Genomic DNA, 16,099 nt, shown 5'->3' with positions numbered 1-16,099 from the left:
GTTAGCTACCAGGAGAATGCAGGCAGAGCAAAGTGGAGGAGGGTTAATTATTGGCGGCCCTGGGTTAACAACACATGCTCATGCTTGATTCCCTTTGTCCTCAGACTAGCACCCACTGTATTCATTATTAGTCCCATCTGAAGATGAACAAACTGAGGCCCAGAGTGGTGACATCATTTGTTCAAGGTTAAGTCAAAAGTGAATCATGTCTGAACTGTTCTTACTACCAAAGCACATTAACTACATCAGTAGGAGGATGTTCACTCTCATGGAGTCCTTTGTACCTTGGTTCCAAGTTAGTTAAGTGCAAATATTCAGTGAGCTGCCTTTTCTGTGACGAAAATCAAATAGAAGTGTGGTAGAAGGGGAGTTCATGTAGGGGCAGGAACCAGAGGCTATTTGGACAGGCCCTAGTCAAGCCTGAGGAGAATTTAGAGGTCAATGAGAGTGTCGATGAGCATGTCAGGGGAATGTTCCTTCAGGACATCGTTAGAAACCTCTATGTTAAGTGAGGACTGGGTGTCCACTCATCTATGACATGGAAAATTCACCTAACAGGGCCAGGGCTCTGGGGTTCCAGGACATACTGGGTAGTACCAGAAGGACCTGGCTGACCTTCAGGACATGTGAGTGGTATATTGGTGACAGTGTGGGTCTCACTGGCACGGGTTGTGTGTGTTTAATAGCTTAAGTGCAAATGTGAAAGACAGAAGCGATTCAGTAGGTGCAGCCATCATTGGACTCTCTAGACAGAGCCATCCCATCCCCAGGGCCATCAGCACCTTGGCCACTTTCCCTTCACCAAGAAGGTTCCTGAGGAAAGGGTTTGCTTCCACCATCCTGCAATGGACTTCCTTCTCGTTTTCCAGCCTGATTCTGGTCCAAATCTTCTGTCAGATCTCCCAGTGACTCCCTTCTCCATGCTGGGGCCTGGAGAGTCAAGCTCCCAGCCTTAAATTTCAGTGAAGGTTTGAGCTTCCCTGGGGCTATCACATCAGTTAACACAGAGGCAGTGAGATGGACCAAAGAACTCTCACAGGGCATCAGAGACGGTGTAGACTTCATACATTTTAGAACATTTCTGCAATTAAATAAGGTGTCTCAACTGTAGGAGATCTCTCTCTCTCTCTCTCTCTCTCTCTCTCTCTCTCTCTCTCTCTCTCTCTCTCACACACACACACACACACACACACCACTCAATCACTCAATCATACACTCACACATTAACACACACACTCACACACACATACTCACATACACACACATACCACACGTACACATACACTGCAAGCAACAGATTTGTGGCATTTCTTGATAAATTTTGAAGGCCTTGAGCATGATGGGATTAAAAGACATAAACAATTGGATTTTCAGGGCTCTGATGTCTACCCAAGCCATATAGATTGATGGTGGGAGTTAGGTAACTTTCTGCCTTGCATCAAGGCAATAAATAGGACTCACTAAAAACATGCATTTTTATATATACATCTTTATCACTATTACTTAGAATAGATTATGTGCCAAAAAATGTGCTATGAATTTTCTAGATGTGGCAAACCTGGCAGTATTTTACAAATAGCTGCAGTATTATTACCATACGCTCTGGTTTGGGAGTCATTTCTGAAGTTTGACTCAGGCTGGTTGTGGTTTAAGCTAGTGGTTTTTGATTTAGAAACTCCCATCCACCACTTGGCAGAACATTACAACTGACAAGAACAAAATTAGTTTGCAAAATGGAAAATGAACTCTCCCAGCTGTCTGCAGGAGAGCTAACCTCCTGGTCTGCGTTCTCTCAGGGTTGCTAAGGAAGAGCTGCGGTGAGCAGAGGCTGGCGGGGCCTCGGATGTGAAGTCACCCAGTAGAGTGAATTCCGTCTTTCCTCTGGGAAGCATGTCAGGGTCATGCTTTAGAAAAGCTGCCTTCCCCCATGGCTTTTTGGGTTTGATTCAGGGATCTGGTTTCCAGTCCATTTATTGCCAGACTCTATTATTAAAATTTTCTGTAGATTTATGAGAAACAGGGCAGCCTTGAATAGTTTACTGTGAGGATATTCTGATTTAGTTTAGAATAATTCCCAGTTCATTAGCATGCTCTTCATTTTACCTCCCAATGAGTTGCCCCTGCTATTCTTGTTAAGGTCTCCAGCCTGACACTACCCCAGAACTTCTAGCCTCCAGCATTCCTTGAGTCTACAGTTCACTCTGCCCTTGGTATAAGGAAAGAAATGTCCAAATGGAATCGACTTTTCATGTCATCATTTGTAATTTATGAATATAGATATGTAATGTTACATTTAATTACAATGTGACTGGAGTTCATTAACTTATCACCCGTTCCACGGGCACAATACAGGGAGTGTATCTGTATTCTTGTGTGCCCATGGTTAAATTCTATTAGTCAGCATGGGCTATCCTAGGATACCATCTGGGCTTACTTTTTCTTTTTTCTCTCTTCCTCTTGTTCTTTTTTTTTTCTTCTTCAGTGTCTTGGCTCAGGCTCAGCACTATCTTTCCAAAGGAATAATTAGGTAAGATAAAGAAAGTGAGACTAAATTTAAAGGTTAAGAAAGAAACAAGTCTCAGCTTGGTTCTAGAATTAGCTTGGCTTATTTAAGCCAGTCTTTTGGTTAGAACAGAGTCTGAAAGCTGGTAGGGCAGACTTATCTTCTGGAGCTTTGAGAAGTCTCCTTGCTCAGACACAGTGACAGAGCAGTGAAACCAGAACCTCTAAAGCACAAAGCCAATCATCAGACATGCCTGAGTATCTCCACTGAGTTCCACACTTTGATGTCTCTGTGCCTTGGTTTCGTCATTACTGAACTCAGGAAAATAATGAAGCAAAATGAAAATTACTCAAGTTACCGTGATGGAGAGTGTTTGGAAAATAACACAGGCTAAGATGGGTTAGCACTTTGAGAACAAAAAACCAAAACAACACATAACCATTAAACACAATGCTCATTAGATCCTAATTAAAAATAAGGGGTTTTGTTTTGGAAGCTGTCTGAACTTTCCCCCAAGATGCACTATTTATCCAAAAGCCTCATTTCAGGGTAAGTGTCTCATGCCCCTTATTCCTAGAATGATCAAGATGTGCTATTGCCTGTTCCTGTTGTCACACAGCATGCCTGCCTAGTCCTGTGGCTCTGCCTGAGAGGGTCCATCAGGTGGGTCAGTTCCCATGGCCTGTTGGAGAGCACTTTGTAACTGTATTAAAGCCAGCATCCATAGGGCTGCTGCACACCTCATTGAGGAGCTTGTGGTGTACAAACCGGACCATTTGGGGGCTGCATCCAGCTACCCACATACCAAGACATATTACAATTTTCATTGTGTCATTGTGACAACAGATGACACAGTTGCTGGCTTTTCCTAGGTCAAATCTAACAAACATTTACTAAGCATCCATGAATCTTCTTTACCCTTAAGCATATGGCCCCCTTTCCATCCTCCTAAGAGGTAGACAAATTGATTTTATCCCCGTCCCCCAACCCCAACCTATTTTCTCTGGCAGGAAAGAAGTTTGGGAGAGAAACAAACTTGTAAAGTTACTTAGGTGGACAAGCCTCTATTCCTCTTTCTCACAAGAGGTTTCATACCAAGAATGCCTATGATCATGTGGCTCGCTGGACCCACCAGATAAGCCATCCATCACCCATGACACTTTCCAGGCCAAAGAAAATGCGGAGCAAGGTAGAATTGGTACCCAGAGTGTATTAAAAAGAAACATGGACTTGCTTAAAGGATGCTCTGGGATGAAGGTTAAAATAAGCAACTTTTGCTGACTCCATTTTTTATTGTACTGCTTTTCTGCTCTACGTTTTGTTTCATAAGAATCACCTTTCAATTCCAAGTGGGCCAGGTAAAAGGTCATCGTATACGCATACAGAAAATCAGAACTAATGAGAGGGCAGGAAATGTTTTCCACAGACACCCAAAGGGTTTACATAACTATTATTACTTTTAGTCCCCTTAGGGAAAGGCTTTCTGTGGTGGCCAGATATAATCTGATTGCCAAATGCAAAATGTCTTGTTAAATTTATATCCCTTTAGGTCCCTAATTCATTTATTTTGATGGCTTGGTCTTTTTGTGTGTGTGTGTGTGTGTGTGTGTGTGTGTGTGTTGACCTTTACAAGGCTAAGCACTGGTCACCAAAGCTTACTGGTCAAATTTATTATTTGGAGGCAAAGAAAAGAAGCAGTTGCTGACTTCGTTGCTATATAAAGATAATTTCAATGTGAAGCCAACACTTTATACAAAAACTTTAAAAATGTTTCTCTAAAACTAATATGCATTTCCTCCATCAAACTGTTAAGTTTATTTTGTCTTATTTTAAACCTAGATGTTTATATTTGCTTTTTTTAAAAGTTGTTTTTTTTTTTTTTTGAGAATCTTAGAGAAAAATTAAAATGAAGCATAAACCCAAATGTCCAGGTTCAGAACTGTGGAATGGAATGGTCAGACACAGGGCTTGTGTGAGACACTGGCTGTGAGGCAGCCAAGGTGTTTGTACTGAGGTGGTCTACAGGTTGCCCCTACAGAGAATAAAGCTGGAAGGTATCTTCATTTGTGTTTCTACTCTGCTTGGGTTGGGAATATTATTAGTAGGGTGCTTTGGAATCAGAATAAAAGGTCTCTTGTTTCCAGCTGTGTCTAGAACCCCTTATAGATACAGACCTATTCACAAGGTTATCTTGCAGTACGTACCCATGGCCTGCTGGAGCTGGCCTCTAGCCTTTCCTTCCAATCCCCCTAAGAGACTGAGCTCTCAAAGTTACCCCATCAAGTCCTCTACACCATTCTCCATAGAGGCTTCTGGCCCAACCCTGCTCACTGCCTATAGCTGTTTGGTTGGCTCAGAGCAAGCTCCTGAAGGGCGGGTCTAAGAGACAGTGAAATCATGTTGAGGTATATAAGATGGCTCTTGTCCTTTAGAAGGTAATGCTTCAACTTTTACTGTTAAGTCTGTGTGGTTGCCTGTCTCAGTTTTTCGAGGCCTCACATGCAAATTGATAAGTTGTGGGTCATGGATGCTAAATGAACCCACCAAGATCTTTCTAGATCAATTACTGCCACCAGGACAGTCTGCAGCAGGCCTGTAGATCTTCCCTCACACCCCTGAGGGAAGGTGGGACCCCTGAGTTAGAACAAATAGTACCGAATCCAGGTCAGTGTCCACATGGCACTCTTCCATATTTCCAGTGTTTTCACTTACTACACAGTGTGGTACACTGGAATCTCCAGACTTCGAGCTTGAAGTGTGGGATGCTTGGCTATAAATTCTGTCTCAACTCCAAGTGTGGCTACTTTGGGAAAATCATATCCTCTGGCTTCAGTCTTCTTGTCTGTGAAGCGGGTACGATAACACCCACACTGACTATTCTGTAGGCTTGTGACCAGGCTCAAATAAGACGCTGTCACAACTCCCCTACTTTATAGTAACAGATAATTTTGGCTTAGCATCCCGCTGTAAATGCAAAGGTTAGAGAAACTTAAGGTGAGCATTTGTGAGTGGGAGCTGCCTTGCCTCACTCTTCCAGGGATGAGGAGACCTTCACACATCTGCACAACATTTGAGGAACTCTGCCCAGTGAAAAGGCCTGAAAGGAACCTTGGCTTACATCCCTACACACTCATATTCATTAGTATTCCCTTGGTATGTAACAGTGTGTGAAGGTTACATTCAGACACATGAAGTGCTGGATCAGCTGATGGTGGTCCAGCATAAGTGTCCCAGGCATGTGCCATCGTACATGCTAACTCACCAGTTGAGTGTACTTCCCCTTCAAGCCTTGTTCCCCATAACTATTTTAGAAGGGAGCCACATGACCATTCGCTAAGGTGACACCTCAGAAAAAGGGAATGGGCACGTCTTTTCTTAGTCTTCAACCTAGAGCTACATCTAGCAGTGCAGTGGGGAGGCTGACGGAATCTGTGTCAGAGAACTAATGGTTCAGTGAGCATCCTGTCTGTTTCTACACATAAATCTGTATATGTCTTCTATGCTGGCACTTAGAACCATTCAACCTAATTACAGAGCTTCCCCATCTGTCAGTGGGGACAACATGGTAACTGGGTTAGAAAGTTACCAAGTGATGGGGACAGACACGATCCATTAATATATAGTGCTCAAAACAGTGCCGCGGACTCTGGAACTTATGCCCTTTATGAATATTAATCATTGCTACTTATCAGAATTGTCTTACTAGGCATAGGTGGAGAGATGCAGGGTGAAAATGAGCGACTGTTCTAGAAGGTGATTTCATTGCTGAGAGCCACCGTTAGGTCCTGAAAGGGCTGCCTGCTACAACCGTTCAAGAGCTTGGGAGCACAGAGCCTCAGAGCCGTCCCATTAGAAGCTGACATTAAGGAGACCACCAGGAGCACACTCAAGCCTGAGCAGTGCTGAGCTGAGCTCTCAGGGGCAAATGGAAAACTTGGGTTACTGGTATCGAGACTGACTGAGAATAGCTGCGCTGTTTTAGTGGCAGTTATCCAGCCCTGCTCTCACCACAGAAAGCTGCTCGGAGGAAGGAGGCTAAGGACCACACCCACATCAACCTCCCAGTTGGAAGGCAGTTCTTCAGGAAGCAAGTAAGATGGACACAGCAGAAGCCTTCATGGAATACATGGGTGATCTTCTAACTGGCCTGGCACACTTAGAGAGGGGAACTAAGCCAATCACCCTTCAAGAAAGAAGTGGTAGCATTAGGAATTCTGCGAATATATTGTTAAAGGAACACTGGCAGTGATTACAGAGAAAGAAGGTCACTTACATTCACCCAGGGATGCTCAAGGACCTGCAGGGCTGAAAATCTCTGGTCCACGTTAACCAACAGCATCATGTTGATGAGCTCCTGTGAAGGGGAATATTAGACTCCATTTATCCAGCCCTAGAGGGAAAAGCTGGGGGTTCACAAGTTCAGGATTGCAATCTCAGTTTGGAAAAGAGTTTGGAAAAGCTCACAATCCAAATCATGTCACTCCACTTACCCATGACTAGCTGGATCACACCTTCAAATGTTAAAGAGACCGTGAAATTTTGGAACACAAATATACAGCTTAGTAGATAGAAAATACAATGAAATTAATATTTATGTAAATTCCATAAAACACTTTTAGAAGCAAAGAAATCCCTCATGTTAAACAGTCAGTGATCCACCTTTTTAGTGGGATGTAATAGTTTAAAGCCAGGTTTCTTGGTTGTATAGAAGTCACATAAAAAAATAAAGAACAACTTTAGGGCTGGAGAGATGGCTCAGTGGTTAAGAGCACTGACTGCTCTTCCAGAGGACCTGAGTTCAATTCCCAGCAATCACATGGTGGCTCACAACCTGTAACTCCTGTTCCAGGGGATCTGACGCCCTCCTCTGGCCTCTACAGGCACTGCACACATGAGATGCATGTGTATACACACAGGCAAAACACTCACACACATGAAATAAGAAAAATAAAATCTTTCAAAAAATACTTTAAATTTATATTTTGACAGACAAAAAAATGGGTCCTCACTCTAATTTCCAGACAACATATTTAGGATTAAAGAAAATTAATGAAGGATGAATTGCCAAAAGCTAGTTGATAAAGTAAGAAAACTATTTTCTGGAGATACAGATTTGGGTGGTACAATGACTTTGTCATCATCTGCTCACTTTGGATTATGAATGGATTGATACATGCTATCCAGGTTTTTTTTTAATGCACTATATAGGATTCTTATTGACGGAGACTGCCTTAACTTTTTTCATCTTCTAACTTGCACAAGTATTTATTAAAGCAGTGGATGTGTATATTATACTTTTTTCTGGGTGCTAAACAGGGCTGAGAGTCAGTCATGATGCTAAGCTTTAAGGTTATAGCAATGCTGGCCTTAAGAGCTGAATGCATTCCTGAAGAGCTATGTTGGGGTGTTGCTACATATCTGAATTCCTGCACTTGGGGGTTGGAGTTAGGAGTATTCAGGACTGAGACCAGCCTGGGCTAAATACTGAGACTAATACTAAACACTATATATTTATAGGTGACAATGCCTTCCCCTGCCTCTCAGATCTATCACCTTAGGGTCTTTCTTTTAACTTCTCTCAACTCCTGATATTTCTCTAAGTCCAAAGGTGGACATGGAAGAAGACAAGAGGTCTGTGTGCCACAAGTATTATTTTGTCTGAGCAGAGGAGTTTTAAACTGAACTCTGATTCAGGAGAGAGAGAACAAGACATATGTACTGTGGGGCTAGAGAGATGGCTCAGTGGTTAAGAGCACCGACTGCTCTCCCAGAGGACCTACATTCAAATCCCAGCAACCACATGGCAGCTCACAGCTGTCTCTGACTCCAAGATCTGACACCCTCACACAGACATACATGCAGGCAAAATGCCAATGCACATAAAAGAAAAATAAATAAATTATTTTAAAAAAAAGACATATGTACTGAATGACCAGAAAATGACCAAGTTCTCCACACTGAATTTTGGAGTACTTAACTCAACATTCCTGTACACAAAACAGCTTCAATATCTCTTGCTCAAAACAACTTTTGGATTTGGAATCTTTGTTTAAACTCTGCAATATTTTCAGGCACATAATGATGTCTTGAGGATGGAACATAAAACACAAAATTTAGTTGTTTCATATGCACTTATATAAATAGCCTGAACATACCTTTCCATGGTATTTTTAGCATGCCTGTATTTGACTCGACTTTGTCACAGGTGCAGAACTTTCTGTTTGGGATGACATGTGTTGACACTCAAATTTCAGATTTTACTGCATTTTGTATTGAGGCGGGGTGGGGCTGGGCTGGGGTGGTCAAATTAGAACTGTTCAAGCTATAGCCATTCAAAAGAGATGAAAATGTTCCCACCCTGAGGTCTACCAATATACCAGCAAAAATATTCATTTTTCTTAGGTACAGATGTATTTTTAAAAAATATGTCAAATCAGCATAAAGATACCATTTTTGCTCACTTTTTACATCCAGTCCTTTGCCGTTACATACTTCACCCTGCTGGGAACACCCCACCAGGCATCAGAGGAGCTGATCTTAGGTTAGCAGGGTTAAGAAACATGAGTTCCACCCTTCCTGCCTCTGAACCCACATCATCCTATAAGGTTAGATTTAAATAATGGCATCTCCATGACATTCTTTTTGATCATTTCAACAGAGGTTGAAGCTGAGCTCTCTTCTCTCTGATTAATCAGTTACTTGATTCACTTATTTATACACTGCTGGTTCACTGAATGCATCAGACCACTGCTTATGAACTGGTCATGATGTAGGAATTGATGCTGTGGCAGTGAACTAAATGGGCAAAAATCACGAGCTGAAGAGATGGCTCAGTGCTTAAGAGCACTCTCTGCTCTTGTGGAGGACCTGGGTTCAGTTCCCAGCACCCACATCAGGGGGTTAGAAACCATCTGCTGCTCTGTTCCCAGACAAACACACAAATGCATAAAAAAGATTTCTATAAAAGGACAAAAATCCCAGCCTTCACAGAACTTGCGTGCTAGTGGGAGAGTCTGGAAATCAATTGCATCAGGAGAGAATTTGATCTGCCTACATATATTTATGTGGGTTATATATGTTTAAGTAGGTGGATTTAGAGGACAGTTATATGACAGAGAGGATGGACATGAGAGCTTGCCTTCTGTTTTTGAGACTAAGAACATACGCTGCACAGAAAACAGTAAAGTAGAGGAGGAGAACAGGGTCAGGGAGATAAGGTGAGCAAGGAAAAAGTGAAGAGCTGCAACTGTAACCAGTGGCCAGAGGTAGCTTCCCTGAGAGGAACCATGCAGGGAAAACAATGATGCCATGCAGAAATGAGGCTGGCAGCCCTGGGACAAGCAGTTCTGGGGACAATTGAGCCCTGATGTCTGTGCAATCTTGAAAAAACCCAGTTATTCTACCTAGAGTGTGTCCTGGAGTCATGTTTTCATCATTAGTCTGCTCGTACATGCTGATTTAGTTAGAGTCAACACTTCCATTAAGGGACCAGGCTCCGGGGATCAGGACAGTGATGGACCCCCTACCTTCGCAGAATCTGACACGTTGTCCCAGTACGGAGGTGGGAAGTCCACTTGGCCCATCAAGATCTGATCAAAAAGCACCTCTTGGTCATCACCACTTCTGTGGAGACAAACAATAAGAGAGAGCAGAGCTGAGTGTCAGCTCACCACGCACCCCTGAAATGTGCAAAGTATCCTTTTGTTGAAGCCACTGAAAATGTCGGTATGCAATTATTTAGGTAAATTAACAAAGGATGAGGCTAAAGACTCCAAGAGGAAGATTTATGGGTGGCGTGTAAATTAGCATGCACTACGGAAAGAAGAACGAGCGTTGCAGGTGGGGTTCTTATTATGTTCCCCGCTGCTGCAGGCTCCTTGGTGTGAGAAGGGCGAATGGATCATTCGGAGAATAGAGAAATGGTTTGTTGGTGCTGAATAAAAAAGATTGCTGCCCATACCCACGGAACGGAGGGAAACCACACAGCAGGATGTAAGTGATCACACCAGCTGCCCAGATGTCCACCTTGAGGCCATATCTGAAAAAAGAAGGGAGGCTGGAGTTAGCAAAGTCAGCCAGGACAAATTATACAGCCAGAAGTCACGACTCTTCCACTGCCAGCCCAATGAGACGAAGCAAAATTGAAAAAAGTCTGACAACTGAACTAAAACTCGTCACCCGTGAAAGTTCTTTCACAGTGCTGGAAGGTGCTGTGCAAGCTGGAAAGGGAGGAGAGCAGCCAACAGTCCTACCTGGCTGTGGTGCCTATGAACCACAGCAACGACCCCTTTGTCAAGACAGCTCCAAAGATGCAATGGTGGCACTCCTATCTTAGTGGCAACCGACAGCTGTTTAATTAGACTTAAGGCCTGATCAAGAGGATGGAAATCATGCTAGTTACCCCGGGCTCGCAAGGCCCCTGATCTCAAAGGGAAACCCATTTCTATCACTTTACTAAAGTAGTACAGTTCCTAACTGCGTTCCAATTATTTAACCTTATATCCACCTCTCATCAAAGAAGCTTCTCTTTGTAACAAAGAGACCACTGCCGAAAGCCACATCCAGTCCAAACGAACAGAACAACTGAGTGTGGGGTGATCAGACGTAATGGATACTTACACACATGCCCCCAAGGCTCAGAGAACATCATGGAAGAAGGGGCAGAAAGATCCTAAGAGCCAGAGGTCCAAGAAATCTGAGGTGCGATTGTGTCTCCTAGATTTTGATTGGGAAGCTTCACTCATGATACCTCAACAATATAGCTGCCTAAACGAGACCTGAATAAGGACAGCCCCAGTGGACATGCTAATGGGGAGGAGGCAAAGCTTATGGGGCTCTAACCATAGACAAAGAACTATCAGCAACTAAGGAATGCTGGAATTTGACAGAGGAGAATTGTCTTCCCCAGGGATGAGTGTCCTAGCTGATTATCCAAGGCAAGTGGTCATCCCTGAAATCATATACATACAAGTAACAGTAAACTGACCTGTCAGGGGTTGTTCTTATATATTAATGTATATACACAAAAAGGAGGCTATGAATTATAGAGGGGAATGGGAGGGTGTGGAGGGAAGAAAGGAAAAGAACATGATATCATTATATTTTAATTTTAAAAAGTTAAATAAAAATTACATCACATAAAAATATATCTGCAGAAAAGAAAAAAGGAAACAAAACACCCCTGGAGAGATGGCTCAGCGGTTAAGAGCAGTGGTTGCTTTGCAGAAGACCCGGGTTCTGTTCCCTGCACCCACATGGCAGCTCACATATGCAACTCCAGTTCCAGAGGATCTGACACCCTCTTCTGGCCTCCATAGGCACTTCATGCATGTGACAGATAGACACACATGCAGACAAAACGTTCATAAACATAAAGTAAAAACAAATCTTTTTTTAAAAAATGTAAATTGAAAAAGACTGAGCCTCATAAGTACACACACACACACACACGCACACGCACACGCACACGCACACACACACACACACACACACACACACACACACACATACACAAAATATTACAAGCCTGGGTTGTTAATATATTTGCTGTGGATATATTAATTTTTTTGGCCGTATTAATTTTTAGATGGGGTGGGTTCCAAATGCCCTCAATTTAGAAGCAGCAATTAAAGATTATTTTTTAGTTTCTAAAATATGATATACATTATCTTATTTTTCCCCTCAAACACTGTAGACTGGACAAGATCAATAGCACCTATTTTATAGAAGATAAAATGGGTCCAGTGTGTGAGTAATTTTGCTCAAGATCACACCATTTGTCAGCAACAGAACTGGGCTCCAACCAAGCATCCAACCAAATCCTCTTTCTGCCCAACTCACACAGCATGCATCAAGGTGTGTCCTGGACAGAAAGCTGCCAGGTAGAGGCGGTGTCACTGAGGGTTGGCAGTCAAGGTACTTGTGTGAGCTTCCAAATCACTCAAATTTGGCTAACAGAATGGTCTGCAGGGCTGAGGAGACAGCTCAGTGGGTAAAATTGCTTTCTACCAAGCCTGATGGACCTGAGTTTGGTTCCCTTGACCCATGTGGTACAAAGAGGACCCACTCCTTAAAGTTGTCCTCTGACCCCCACATATGCCTTCATCAAATAAATAACCAAATAAGGTATCCCAAGGATTCCCCGTGAGGCTTACTTGCTTGTATGCTCTGCCTCTCTGTCTTTTGGGTGACTAAACAAATAGAAATGTATTCTCTACCTGGGTATAAGTTTAAGTCATGAGTGAAAAGAATACTTGGGGCTCAGAGGCAGAGTGCATATATACATACACACACACATAGTATGCCTGAGGCCCTGGGTTCAATTCTTTGTAGCAGAACACAAACAGAAAAGCAAGAAGAAAGGGACCCCTTTCCCCTTCCCACACACCACCCTTTCCATTCCTTTCGTTGAAGGGTAGCATTTCAAATCTCTGGTTGTGGCTCTTGGTAACAAATTAAAAACAAAACTGATAAAGTCTGTGTTTTAAGTCATCCTGAGTTCAAATCTCAATTCAGCTACTAGAGAGTCATGTGATTACAGGACACTTAGCCCATTAGATGAAAATCACAACACATTCACACGGGAGTGAGAATCAAGTAGAGTTTAAGATTTGGCACATAGTAGGTCCTCAAGGAATGGGTTACTCCCCTCTCAATCTATGACAGAGACTGACATTCATTTGATTCTGCACACGCATCAGCAAAATAGCTAATGGCCCAAGACGCTTGTTTTCCTTAGAGAAGTAATAGCTCTCTCAGATGATGAAAATAGAGCCAGGGTATAAAGCGAGGTGAGAAAAATGGCCTGAGGGGAGTTTAGAACAGGATACAGCAGGGGCTCATTCTTTTATATTTAGAAGAGATTTAATTACTATTGATAGGTATTTCTCCACTTACCTGGACATTTATTAATTTTTTATAGTTAATAGCTGTTTTACCTTTAGCAGAGAACAAATGCAAGCTTTAAACAAGATGACAGTCACTGGCAACTTGATTGGGAAGACAAAGGAAAATGGCTTGCTGAACAGGTGGGGCGCGGCCGGGAAGAGGGGAGAGAGCATTGATGGCTAATTCTGTCCAAGTGCGACAGACAGCTCGCTAGTGATTCTTATTCCTTTGCCAGCTCTAAAGCATGAGGGAGCACTCACCCAGTCTCTGCAATGATTTCTGGAGCCACATATGTTGGGGTGCCACAGACTGTGTACAGGGGGCCGTCGACAATGGTGGCCAGACCAAAGTCACCCAGCTTGAGCGACTTACTGCCATCCTGGTGCTCATAGACCTAAAATAAAAGTCAAAAAGCGTAAGTGTCTTAAAGCCAAGAGCACCGCGGTTTAAATTCAGTGTAAATGAAGCAAAGGACAAAAGCCCAGGCAGCTGTACAAGGATAAGCATTCCGGAGCATCTTTCTTGGTTTCATTGCAACGTTAGAGGCAATGGAGGAACGACAAATGGAATTTTGTTAGGCAAATAATGGAGGCATTCATACAGTGGAGTGCAGATGCTCATGAAAATTGTCGTGTGCGGGCTGGAGAGATGGCTCAGTGGGCAAACGTGTCTGCCACCAAGCCTGACGATGTAAGTTTTATTCCAGGACCATACATATGGTGGACACACAATACACACACACACACACACACACACACACACACACACACATACTCACACACATTGACACACATACATACATACACATACATACACACATACACAAGCTCACATTGTCACACACACACTTACACATATGCACTCTCACATACTCACATACACACACTCTCTCACACACATACACACATATACACTCATGCAAACACACATACATACACACACACTCATACATACATACACAGACATACACATATACATATACTCACATATACATGCTCACACTATACAAACACAAACACACACTCACTCACATATAAATACACACACATACAATAAATAAATGTAAAAGCAAATTAAATGTTAATGTAGGGTCATATTTATTGAAATGAATTATACTTGGGAAACGAGGCTAGGGCTTCAGGTTGTTTTGTACATGCCCACTAAAATACATTTAAGGACCAAAGACTTTTGTATATGTCCACTAAAAGACATGTAAGGACCAAAGTCTTTTGTATCTGTCCACTAAAATACATTTAAGGACCAAAGTCTGAAATATCTCAGCACTTATTCCTACTCTGGGAAGCAATTATGAAGATTTCTCCCTCTACCTATCTGCATTTGATGTTTTCCACAAAAGGAATACCAGAAAGTCTTTGACTTTGAATTTACCATTTGTGAAAACAGCCCCTTCACTCCCACATGCCACCCTTCAGTAATAGAACAAAACATCCACACAGATATTAAAACACTTTGTTTCCAGTGCCCCACAATTCCAGCAAGATCTATTTATATTTTTTATTAATAATTGAAGAGCATGTTCACATTTCATTTCACCTGTGGCAATCTGGAAAGATTTATTGGGTGTGGAGTCAGCACTCGGCCCAGCTTTCCTTATTAGGGCCGTAAGTCTGCAGTCCTCCTCCGAACAAATCAAAACAAGCAGACTTGTGCCTCTTAGGCAAATATGTAAACTCCTTAGTGGTAGTCCCAGATCAAACCAAAAGGACATGTTTTTTCAAACAACTTCATTGATGACAAAGGATACAGAATTCTAACTCAGTGTCCTCTCCTGGAATCAGTAAGACAGAGAACACTGCAATACAAGTCTATTTCCAGATTGCAAGAGCAATCTTCAAGAGATCCTCCCAAGAAATGGCCAAGTATTCTATATTCATCAAGGTGATTTATCCAGCAAGCTGAAGCTTGCCCATCCCTGTTACCACTTGCTGAAGCCAAATGGGCCTTTTGCACAGCAGGCTACATCTCCGCACAGGAGGAGCACCACTGCATGCTCCCTCTGAGGGCTGTATTCCACTGAAGCCCTGGGGCAGATGTTTGGCCAGCAGCAGCTGCAGGGGCAGAGATGACCAATTGGCCTTGACTGTTTTGGCAGAGGCAGATCTACTTCTCTCGGGAGACTGCATAGAAATTATTTCTGCCTAGAAATGATTTGTCCTCATTTTGTCCAAACTGCTCATGTCGTCTCTAGGGTTATGGATCCTGATCAAGTCTGGCCTGCCCTCGGTAGGCATCCAAAGACTTGGACAATTACCTGCAATTACTTGGGACAAAGACAGCCAGTTGTCCTTTGGGGTAGCACTATCTTTACTTAATAAAGCAGCAGCTGTGAGGGTTTAAGTTAGCACTTAGAGGCACCAGATCTCTGAAACACAATAGCTTCTCCAGCCTAAACGTTATCATGCCAGCCGTTTTGGCCATCCAAACAATAAGCAAATGTTTTTCATGAAAGGAAACCTGAGATGGGAACATGGAGATTGGCTGTCTAGTTCATTTCCCGTATAGACCAGAGCTGTTTACCTCCTGAATTCCATTTTGGTACCAATAACTTTTCTAAATTGCAAAATACCCTCTTGCTTTGATGTTCTGTGGGGTCCGAGCATTCACGATGTGTCCTTTGTAAAGCTGAGCATGTTATGATATATTCAACCCCATTTATACAGGAAGCTTCCCACCCCTAAACACAGTATC

The 16,099-nt window shown here is 42.8% G+C and overlaps 1 protein-coding gene across 5 annotated transcripts in view; it reads right to left on the bottom strand.

Moving 5' to 3' along the window:
• Positions 1-16,099, bottom strand: part of Dclk1 (doublecortin like kinase 1) — a 297,316-nt gene that overhangs the window by 24,432 nt on the left and 256,785 nt on the right. For all 5 annotated transcript variants that reach the window (XM_036190697.1, XM_036190696.1, XM_036190695.1 and 2 more), the window contains 4 exons: positions 13,651-13,784; positions 10,464-10,541; positions 10,030-10,126; positions 6,777-6,857 (listed from right to left, as the gene is read on the bottom strand). In XM_036190697.1, coding sequence (XP_036046590.1) covers positions 6,777-6,857; positions 10,030-10,126; positions 10,464-10,541; positions 13,651-13,784 — 390 coding nt within the window. The remainder of the gene's footprint in view (positions 1-6,776; positions 6,858-10,029; positions 10,127-10,463; positions 10,542-13,650; positions 13,785-16,099) is intronic.

This window comes from Onychomys torridus, chromosome 6 (assembly GCF_903995425.1).
Source record: "Onychomys torridus chromosome 6, mOncTor1.1, whole genome shotgun sequence".
Taxonomy (NCBI): Eukaryota; Metazoa; Chordata; class Mammalia; order Rodentia; family Cricetidae; genus Onychomys; species Onychomys torridus.
Note: the sequence above shows the minus strand (reverse complement) of the source record. Positions and strands in the feature narration are given on the sequence as shown.